We start from the raw sequence: 10,932 nt of genomic DNA, 5'->3' as shown, positions 1-10,932 counted from the left end.
TACATGTTTGTAAATTAATTTGTCAAAAAGAAAGACTAGATTCAGGATCACTGCATATTGTTCACCCTGCAGGACTCACTGCTGCAGTCTGTGGAGTGACCACTGTCTCCCACTGTTGCAACATCCTATAATTCACTTAACAGTTAATTGATAGGAAAACTATAGTATACTAAAAATGTACAACCAAAATCACTTTAACAGTTTTATTTTTCAAATTATGTGCAATGTGAATTTCACAGTTGAGCTCAACCACAACAACCCGAAACCCCAAAAACAGACAAAACCAGCAAAGAAAAAGTGAGGAGAGAAATGCATGACGAGCACAATGGAATAGCACCCATAGGCGATGAGTGTAGTTGACCAGAAGAAGCTAAGTATCGTAGCACCAAGGCCACGAACTGTTAAACAGATAGTTTTATTTTGTAGCTTGTTGTATCACATGACTGGTGTTTGAAACATGACCTAACAATATTATTATTTGATCTGTAATGCTTAAGTTTCGGTGAGAGGTTAAAAAGAAATACTACTGTACTACAGATAGGGGAAGAAACAATAAGGAAAATCTAAAAATGTATAACTCATGTCGATCATCCTTTTTTCTCTCAACAGAGCAGGGTTACTCTACCATAACTAAATAGGTAATTACATAAGAAAAAAATACAACCACTGGAGACAAAAAAAGAAAATCACATCTATTTTTTTTCAAGTTATAAAAGAAACTGAAGTTTAAAAAAACTGTGCAAGTACAGCAAACCTATAGTACAGTATATTACACATAACAAAAACATTTAAATACAGTACTGTGTATCAGTAGAAATCCTGAGAGTTCTCCGTTCCTGGTTCACAAATGGCCGTCTGTGGACATGTGGATGAAGCTCAAACCTTCTCTCGCCTGTGATGAGGATCGTTCAAGCTGGGACGAGTAAGAGGCGGCTCAAAGTCAGTCAACAGTGAATCTTCTCTTGGAGAAGTTATATCCTCAAGTCCTTCCTGGATGCGACTCTTCTAGTATTAATTTCCATGTAAATCTCTTAAGATGATTGCTATGCGGTCGCTGAAACCTTTCTTTTGTAATAGAGGGCCACTCTGTCAAGATTAAATACAAGGGAAATGTGTAGTGCAAAGATGACACAGGGACCTGCATGAGGAAATTGACGGCACTGAAAATGTCACACTTTGACAGGGAACCCCACTCAGTGGTGGTATTACTTCTTCTATACAAGATTGTCAAAAAAAATAAGAAAAAGGAAAATTCCCCAAAAAAAGAAAAAGCAGCACCAACAGTTTGTGTCCTCTGTGTGATGGCGTGTAAAGACAGATTCATGGCCGGTAGATAAATTAGCACACAACCGGGGCCGCCCTCGCTTGTTTATAGTCTGCTTGAGGGTGCTTGGTAAAGTTTGCAGTTTAAGGACCGCTGAAGTGGAGAGTGATTCAGTGCAACGCTGAGTAAGACTTTTCAGATGCTCTTCATCAGAAGGTAGTTTTCATCCCCGTTTGATTCTGATGCCACAGGCACATTGGCATCCCAGATGATCTGCACTAAATTACACATCACTTCAAGCCTGCAGCCATGCAACAGCCAAACAATCATTATTGGAACCTAGGTGATTTACACTAGCAGACAGACAAATCAATTAATGCACTTTTACTAAGGTAATATAACATAATACAGCCTAGTCACAGTTCCATGAGTTATTGCTACCACAAAATGATTTTTCAATGTCCAGATCAACGATAACAAGACCTCAAATGCTTTTTTTGGCATTTAAGAGGAAGGCTCTTTCAACCCCGTGTAATACAATGTCACAAAACAACCTTAACGGAGCTCAATGCTGAACAAAGCCTTTCACACAGTAGCTTTGTCAACATGACGGCCTGAAATGTCCCTTTTCTCCTATTCAAAGATCTCTGAAGTGTATGAGGTAAGCCTGTTAGTTGGTCTGAATGTTCCACTTAGTGTTGTCACAATTTTGACTCCGTCCATATTTCTCCAATGTGGAGAACGTGTACTCTAGCATTTCATTAAGCTGTCTTTGCATGTGACACAAAATGGATTCCAACTCAAAAGAGTGGGAGTTAGGAGCCCCCATGCAACTGGAATCTCAAAGTTAAAATGAAAAATAGCATGGAAGCCACACAGTGTATTGTTTGACACACTGACGTTTGTGAAGGAAGAGAGGGCCATACAAATATTATTCAAGCTTCAAAAACACTAAGGTAAAGTAAATCACAAGCACACTTCAAATTTAAACTTATGTCAAATAAGCTAGAGACTTGAGCACTGAATGAAAATAAAAAAAACACACAAACCTCAGAGCCAACAACCTACTAATGAGCTACGGTACTCATCTTACCCGTATGTATATAGTTTATATAGTTATTTATATATATATATAGATTTTCACTCTATGCTGACACATAGCATCCATATCACCAGAGGGCACTTATTTTGCCAACACCCTCATTTGCATGCTTATCAATTGTAAAAATCCTTACCTATATATGTATCTAACACAAAAACTGAACAACATGGCTCAACAAGAAGCGGAGAAAAAAAAGAAAATAGGATAATTGCACTTATGATTCATTGTACGGTTTTGTTAAACAAGCATTGGTGTTGGTAGTTGGTGCTGTCTGGAGGGAAAAAATACTGCAATCTTTTAAAGCACCCCTATTTTGATCATGTTAAACCAAAGTTTGAACGACTTAAGACTTTAACCAAAAATTATCCTTGTGGTGCAAACCCAAGGTAACACCAGGCACAAGGCAGGCAGGATCACACCACTCCATCTGCCTCACAGATTAGGTTCACAAAAAATGAGCTACCTCAAAGCACTTTCTGGAGACATTGTGGGTAAAGTTTGGCCACCACACATTCAAAATGGCGGCCTAAATCCCAGAGGCGGTCTGGTGTCTCATAGATTTTGGTCCATACGTCTGCCTTGTCATCGTACTGGTAAAGGGAGTTCTTTCGGCTGGTGCGAAACACATGCTCCTCCACCATGACCTGTGTGGCTCGCACAAACAGGTGCAGCCTGCCGTGAAGCAGCATGGCCTTGATGTACGGACTTGTGGCTTGGTCAAAGGGGAGATCTCGCTTGCGGCTCCAAGTGTTCTTCTCTATGTCGTAGACCTCCACAGTGAAGGTGCGCTGGTGGTTCCTGCAGATTCCAGCGATGTAGTAGATGCAGTTCTTGTACAAAGCAGCCAGACCTTGACTCCGGGGGACACTCATAGGGGCCAGATGACTCCAGTAGTCCTTACGCGGATTAAAGCAGAAGAAATATTCACCTGCGGAAACGAAAGAGAAACATAATTTATGTGAAATCAAATCCCTAACACACTTCACCCATTTTCAGTTCTGTTTGAATAAATGATAAATATAAAATGGCTTTCATCTTCAGTCCACTGTAGAGAGGAAATTGTTTTACTTAGCAGATTAAACTCACCTTGAAGGACATATATTCGATCTTTGTACTCCACAGCAGAATGAAACTCCATGGCAACTGGCATGGGGTTGACTGCTGTCCAACAGTTGTCCCTGGCATCATAGTACTCCACTGACTTTAACGCGTTCCGCCCATCGCCTTCGTAGACTCGGCCTCCCAGTGCATAAAGCTTCCCACAACAGTGCACGAGCTTGCAGCCTATCCTCGCTCGCAGTAGAGGTGCACGTGTAAGCCAGCGGTTGCCTGCATGTTCGTACTGCCAGAAGTCACTCTCTGCTCTATGGTCTATAGACACCTCACTGTTGCTTGGCCGGTAACCGCCAGCGATGTAGATGTCGTTCTCAGAGGACACCAAGATACCGACCTCCCGGAGATCATTGGGTGGTTTGCAGAGCTTGAACACTCTTCCAGTTGCTGTGTCAAGACAAGGCACCGTCTGCTTCTTCCCTGAGTGTTTGTGAGCGGCATCGAAGCAGATGACCATCTCAGAAGCGGTCATACCCAGGCGCTGTGGGCAACCATTGGTGCCGCTGAGGCGGGCTTTGGCCTCAGCATGGTCTTTAGACAGAGACAGGGCACAGGCAAAGGGGGCGGGTATCCGTGTGAGAAAGGCCTCCTCCAGCAAGGGTAGACGGATGCACTTGGAAAAAACCTCGGCTAGGTGGGCCTCACGACCAGACAGGTCGTGCTCTAGCCAGCGGACAATGCTCTCATAGACATGCTCTTCCTTTTCCACGTTGAGGTCGTCATTGTTCAAAATACTGACCAGCTGCTCCTTGGTCATCTGGAGGAATTCTTGCTCCCACGACACACACAGGAACTATCACAAAAACATAAAATAGTTCAGTTTTTTGCAGGTAAACATACAGGAGAGACACCAAACACAGTTATGAGGAGTGTAAAATAATCGTTTTGCTGGGGGAAATGGATTAGTAAAAAATGGATTTAAGAAGAGGGAGGCATAATCGTACAATCGATAAGAACCATATGCTCAGGTTATACTAACCTTCTTGCGGATGTAGTCCTGTGAGCTGTCCCTCAGCTCCTGGTGCCCATAGGCATCAGCAAACATGTAGACCCCGATACAATTCTGTGGGTCTAGCCGGCTAATCATGAACTGGGCACACTGGTCCTGTAGTGCAGGAATCTGGAAAATGCTGGCGGCGGTGAACAAGGCCTGTACATTGGACTCCGAGAGGGTGACCCTGGATGTGTAGGCATAGTCCAGGACAAGGTGCATGGATTCAGATTCCACCCCGACGATTCTGACCTCACGCTGGCTGCTCTCTGTAAGGCCACTAGTGAACATGGACCTGGTGATGATGGTAGAGGAAATAGAAATACTTTAACTATAGTAAATGATTCTCAAGTTAAAACTCTGCAAGTAAATGGGATCTAGATATCATTACATTGAATCAGACAACCTGTATCCAGCTTACCTAAAATATGGGCTGATTGCTGCAAGGACATTTCGATGACATGAGAAAGTCTTGCCAAGGTCCACTTCTACAACAATGTCTGTGAGCTGTGCTTCATCGAACAAGGCTTTGAGCTGCTGAAGGAGGTTACAGGCATGAACAGCATCTACCCCGTTATAATTAGTTGTTGGAGGTGTCCCATTTTGTACTTGTGACAGCTTCCCTACCTCTGGACAACACAGTTTAGAGAGAGAGAGAGAGAGAAATAAACACAACGTTAGCAAATTACTTTTGGATCAGAGTACTAATTGTCATTAACTTCCAAAATTGTCAGGGACAAAACTCTTGAACCTGAGAACACATCTGGTGAGAGAATAGAATCCAGAGAGAAAGGCTAATACGAGTCCACACTCTAGATCAAAAAAACATTTAGTGAGGAACCAGACAATTTCAAGATCATAATTTTTAATGATAACAATTTTATCTTAAGTTTGTACTAGTTACTTGGAAATATTACAATAAGCAGTATGCAAGGACTCCATTATTTGTAACCAAAAAACAAACACAACAGAAAGTAAAAGTGTGATACTGACAGACACTGTCCATTTATTTAAAAAACTGATTCCGATGATAACAAACGAGGATTCAAGACTTGATCGGACTCATTAGGAAAACAACAGACATTTCAAAAACATTCCTGGACGCATTTTTGACACACTCAATACAAGTATATAGTTGTCCAGTCTTGTGAAACAGAAAATACCAGTTGATGACAGCAAATCTACACTGTCATAACTTTAATTAGAAAACTTTTACATGACAGAGGCAACTACTTTAAATGATAAATGCACTAATTATTAATTTACACTGTCTCACAAAAAAAGATTTGCAATATGTTAATCAAGACAGGTCAATGTAGAATAATCTGAGAAAGGGATACTGAAGCAGTGTGTTTAAGTGAGAAACGTCCTTTATCTACTCTGATCTAAAAAAATATATATATATGTACACATTATCAAAGTTGATTTACAACATAGGCCACGAGTTTATCTGACCCAGTTATAATAATAAATAACGGCCACTGCAAAACGGCCGTTTCCTCTAAATCTGCTTGTTTGTAACTTTGGGCTGAAGTTGCCCACATTGTCACAGAGCGACTTCTGACATAGGGGATAACATGTGGGCCTAGAAACTCGTGTGGCTCGCCGACACCGAGGGTCTACAAAGTAAACATGTTTCTTATCACACGTGTCATGGCAACTTATACACAAATGGCATCCCGACGTAATACCTCCTGTAATGTGCCGCTACACGCATGGACACTCGGAGACACACGAGGATAAACTTTTCCAACAAACACCTCGTGTTGAACGGGGCCAACTCCTTATCAGGACAAAGACTCCCGACCAGTGAGCAGAGAACCAGTGCCTCGCCAGGTGGTAGCTAGCTTGCTAACTCCTCGCATGAGTGCCCGGCCGGTACCCACAGTGATACTGGGGGTAGCTCCGCAGACTAAAGCCAACTTTAAATATCCAGAATATTAAATGGTCATTCTGCAAAAATGATCCTCTGAATGTTTGTTTACCACGAAAAACAGCAGAGCTCGCCCGTGGTTAAGTTAGCTAGCTGACAAGCAAGCTTAACTTTTAGCCGACAGCTACGGACCGAGCTAATGTTAGCAAGCTTTCTTTGACACAACATTGCGAGATATAAAGGGCGATAAAGCCCTCGGTTGTTTTCAACTCTTCACTTCTAACTCTTAAAACCACAACAAAGACTAGCGCAGGGGCTGGGGCGTCAATACCGTTGATAGCAACTGTAACAACAACTTGTCTACCCTTTGTCTCTTGTCACAAACAAGTGTTTACACAATCAGCTGTGGACTGCGAGCTAACCGGCCGAAAGTTAGCTACACAGCTAGCGCTAGCAGCGGAGCCCGGCTAACGACAAGCAACACTTTTGAGGAGTCGTTTAGAGGCTGACATCGTTCAACAAGAAGCCAGCACGTCGCGACTCTGTCCGTCGCTGCACAGAGCTACACCCCGCTAACACGCGGACACACAAACCACACGCTCGAATGGCGTCATTGAAGTCTGATTGAAAGACGAAAACAAGGAAGATTTCGCTAACCTCCACTGGCAGCCATTCTCTCCAGTCTGTCTCGGGGGCTCACACCGAGAAACGTCAATGAGAGCACAGCGGAGCCCCGGAAACAACAGGCAGCCAATCAGGGAGCGGAGAGCAGATCTGGCAGCCAATCACCGCGCCGTCGTCTGAAATAGGGAAAAAGTTGATGTGTGTCGGTAGATGGTGACCAGTGAGGGAACCACTCTCAGGGAAATCAGGGCAAACCAGTCAGGACAGGCCGGTTTAACCTGTGGTTTAAACAGGTGCTACAAACCACAGCACTCTGAGTGGAAGCTGTGTGTGACATCACTCCTATGACAAGTCTAGTGTCTTCTGTATACATACTCATTTGGCTAGATGGAAAATATGGGTGTGTGACAACACAAAACTGGTTTCAGTGTCAAACCATCCAGGGCCAGGACCCCAGTATTGATACTGATTCACAATGCACATTGTGTTTGGTTTGTTTTTAGGTTATATTTATCTTTACTTGAGTTAAGTATTTCTTATATGATGATCAACACAATGTTGACTGTTTACAGAGGCTCTATAGACACATACTTTGACCTCTGTAATTCTTCAGTGACCTGTATTTGTGTTTTAAGCTATAGAATGCCTACATTACCTTCGAGATCAATAACTATCTATCTATTAATTTATCTATGTATCTATGTATCTATCTTTATACATATATAACTATCTACCTATCTATCTAACTATAGATCAATCTATCTTTCTATCTATCTATAATATAAGGGAAGTCAATTTATTTTACTAAAGAAGGTATGTTATTCACAGTTTGATTCAGGACATAGTTTAGTAATTTGGCAAACAAGGGATTTCTCTTTAATATTCACTGCTAATGACTAATTCATGTTAGTTTAAAAACAAGTTATTCCATCGTAATGACAAAAGATCAAACATTCTTCTGCTCCACTGGAAACCTTTGCAGATCCTGTGGTTGTATTTCCAATATATATAAAGAAGAACATTGGTCTTAACCCACACAACTCACAATGATAGCAACATTCCAGATATATGTTTCTTCAGAGTTGGGGTGATGACTATAGTCAGGAGAGAGGGGAGAAAGCTTTAAATAGCTGCAGATACAGAGATATTTTTGGAGGACTCTTGCTCCTCTTTGAAACTCTATAGTTTGAATTTTTTTTTTTTTCAATAGGCATTTGCGTCTCAAACGTGCCTGAGCAAAATTTGGATCTGTGTAGTCAGAGTCCATACCCAACATAATAATAATAGTGAAAATGAAAGAGTTCCTCCTAGTGAAAAATGACAACATGTCAAAAAGAGAAAATTGCTGATCTGCTATAGAATAATATCTAAAGACGTTAACTACCCTCAAAGCTATATGTGCTTTGAATGAGCCAATATAACACCAACAACAATGTGACATTCTTGACCAATAGTGTTTATTCACTTTTACAATGTGTTATATTCTTTAATGATTTTATAATTCCATTATTCAACATGGATAGAAATGATTTGTGGTGACTAATTTAATTGTGCATTTATTTTCACTAGCTCATGTTGGTTTGAGTTAAATAACAGTTTTTAAAAGTATGTTGCTTCAGTATATGTGCTGCGCTGTGGCTCTGCACAACTCACGTCTATTACCACTTTGTAAGCACAGTGTGCCTGTGTGGCCCAGTTGGCAGAAACAAATTATCACTAGTACAGGTCGGAGTCCAATTTGCACCATAGATCAATTATTTGATGCGCTGCTCGAAGGACATTTTTAAAGATTGTATTTTTGCACAGTCTCCAATTTTCCTGCATCACGAAAAACAAGCCTTGTTTACTCTCTGAATTGTCTCATTATATTGGTTTCCATAACTCGCAACAATGAAAACAAGTGAAATTTTAAATGGCTGTAGACTTGTTATGCCTCCAGCATGTTTTCATATTTTTGTTCAGTTATCTAATCGTATCTGTGCTGTCCATGTAAACACCTAAACTGTATTTCCTGTTATTAAAGTTGAACAAATTGAGTTCTGGTAAGTTTTTGCACGGCATCACAACCCTAACCTTGAAAAGAAGGTGGAATATTTAAATTGTACCGACAGTGACAGAGGAAGTCAAAATTATCTTTCAGTCAATCTTGACAATTGTATATATCTATCTGATTTTTTTTTTAGTGATTTAACATCCATTCATGTCTTGATTGTATAATGTGCCTATTGTGTTTATAGATTTATTTAACACAGTGATTATAAAAGGCCCGACCCTTTCTCATGTGCCACTGTATATTTTTGATGAGATAAATAAGGCTTGAAGACGCCAGAAGAAGGAAGAATACTGACATATATTATTTGTTATAAACTGTATGCTTGATGTACAATATGACTCTATGGAATGGATTTGCTTTAACAAAGAGGCTTCATTACTAAATCTCTCCTTGAAAAGGTAAATTTTAAAATTAAATATTTAAAGTTGCCCAGGGAAACATGCATTTTTCATTCGCCAATTAATTCCAACTTAAGTGTTTCATTAAAATGTTCTATTATTATGTTGATTGCATATTTCAAGCTCATTTGTGGTGATGACAGTTGATAATTCATTGCAGTTTGAACTCGCATTGGGGAGTTTGCTGGTGTAGGTCTTTTGACATTCACAACACTGCACCTGCAACCTCATCTTTTCAAGACAAATAGACTGTTTGCAATAACATGTTATCATGTAATCTGTATTGATTATACAGATCATTCACTAATGGATTTGTAGATATAATTACATCAGACTTGCTGATGATGGCATTGTTAAGCAGTGAAAATTTCCTCATAGAATACCCAATGCACTATCCTGCTGCTGATATCTATTTCAATTAATATCATAACTGTCTTGGGTAAATCTAATATTGAGCCACAGATAAAGTAATTATGCTTGTTCCATAACAGTGAGGTATCATCAAATATGAAGCTTACAAAATACAACATATTTATTTTATTTTTCTGGACATCTTAGAGCTCCACTGCTTTTACCTCTTATTCCATCCATCCATTATTCATACAATTATCCTTTTAGGGGTTGTATAAGGGCAGCTGGAACCAATCCCAGTTGTCTTTAGGTAAGAGGCCAGGTCAACATACAGAGAAAAAAAATTATTCACACTAATATTCACATCTACTATCAATTCATATATACATATAAATAAATATAAATATATTATTAATTGACATTACATTACATATCATTTGGCTGACGCTTTTTTTTTTATCCAAAGCAACTTACAATAAGTGCATTCAACCATGAGGGTATGAACCCAGAACAGCAAGAATCATGCAAGTCTCCAATTAACCAAACCCCAAACTGCATCTCTTCAGACTGTAGGAGGAATCTGAGTCCCTGAACATGCAAAATCCACTCAGAGGGACCCTAAGTCAAACCTGGAGTTGAACCAACAACCTTTTTGCTGTTAGGCGACCGTACTCAACACGGCACCACATGCCTTTACCAGTTAAAATTGTACTATCACACACACTATCTGCTTTCCTTGACTACACTTCATCTGACACCTCAACACCATTCATCACTTTAACTTACGCTTCAAAGCCTTTCAGCTGTCACGTCTTCGTCCTGTGAAATAAGAACGCTTCCTTCCTCCAATTGCTTCGGTTTTTGCACTTCAGCTGATTTCGTCTGTCAGTTTATACACATGAATTTCTGTCTGGAGTTCAGATTCTATACTGACACATATCCATCATATCCTTTCAGTGCCCGGACTTCAGCTGAATCATCAACTCCTTTCAGCTCCTCATCTGAACATTCTTCCAACTTTCCATTTTTAAATGTCGGTTCACCGTCTAGAAGTAGGTGGAGTACATTTTAAAACGTGGCCTCTGATATGGTCTTTCAGAATATCAGATCGTTTCAACTGCTAATTTTCACAAGTATTCTTTACAAAAATATACTTTTTCTTG

At 40.2% G+C, this 10,932-nt stretch overlaps 1 protein-coding gene across 1 annotated transcript; it reads right to left on the bottom strand.

Annotated features, from left to right (window-relative positions):
• Positions 1–189: 189 nt before the first annotated feature.
• kbtbd8 (kelch repeat and BTB (POZ) domain containing 8) lies at positions 190–7,135 on the bottom strand. Its single transcript, XM_053442798.1, has 5 exons — positions 7,001–7,135; positions 4,892–5,099; positions 4,459–4,765; positions 3,453–4,272; positions 190–3,294 (listed from the first exon to the last, which is right to left on the bottom strand). Exons 1-5 carry the CDS (start codon positions 7,014–7,016, stop codon positions 2,831–2,833), a joined length of 1,815 nt encoding a protein of 604 aa, XP_053298773.1. The 5' UTR covers positions 7,017–7,135; the 3' UTR covers positions 190–2,830.
• Positions 7,136–10,932: the final 3,797 nt, after the last annotated feature.

This window comes from Pleuronectes platessa, chromosome 2, assembly GCF_947347685.1.
Source record: "Pleuronectes platessa chromosome 2, fPlePla1.1, whole genome shotgun sequence".
Lineage (NCBI taxonomy): Eukaryota > Metazoa > Chordata > Actinopteri > Pleuronectiformes > Pleuronectidae > Pleuronectes > Pleuronectes platessa.
Note: the sequence above shows the minus strand (reverse complement) of the source record. Positions and strands in the feature narration are given on the sequence as shown.

What these genes read in the sequence shown, in the direction of transcription:
- kbtbd8 (XM_053442798.1), bottom strand. An exon ending in GCAATCAGCCCATATTTTAG is followed by an intron (nt 4,766 to 4,891) that starts GTAAGCTGGATA and finishes CATCATCACCAG; the next exon opens with GTCCATGTTCACTAGTGGCC. An exon ending in TCGAATATATGTCCTTCAAG is followed by an intron (nt 3,295 to 3,452) that starts GTGAGTTTAATC and finishes TCGTTTCCGCAG; the next exon opens with GTGAATATTTCTTCTGCTTT.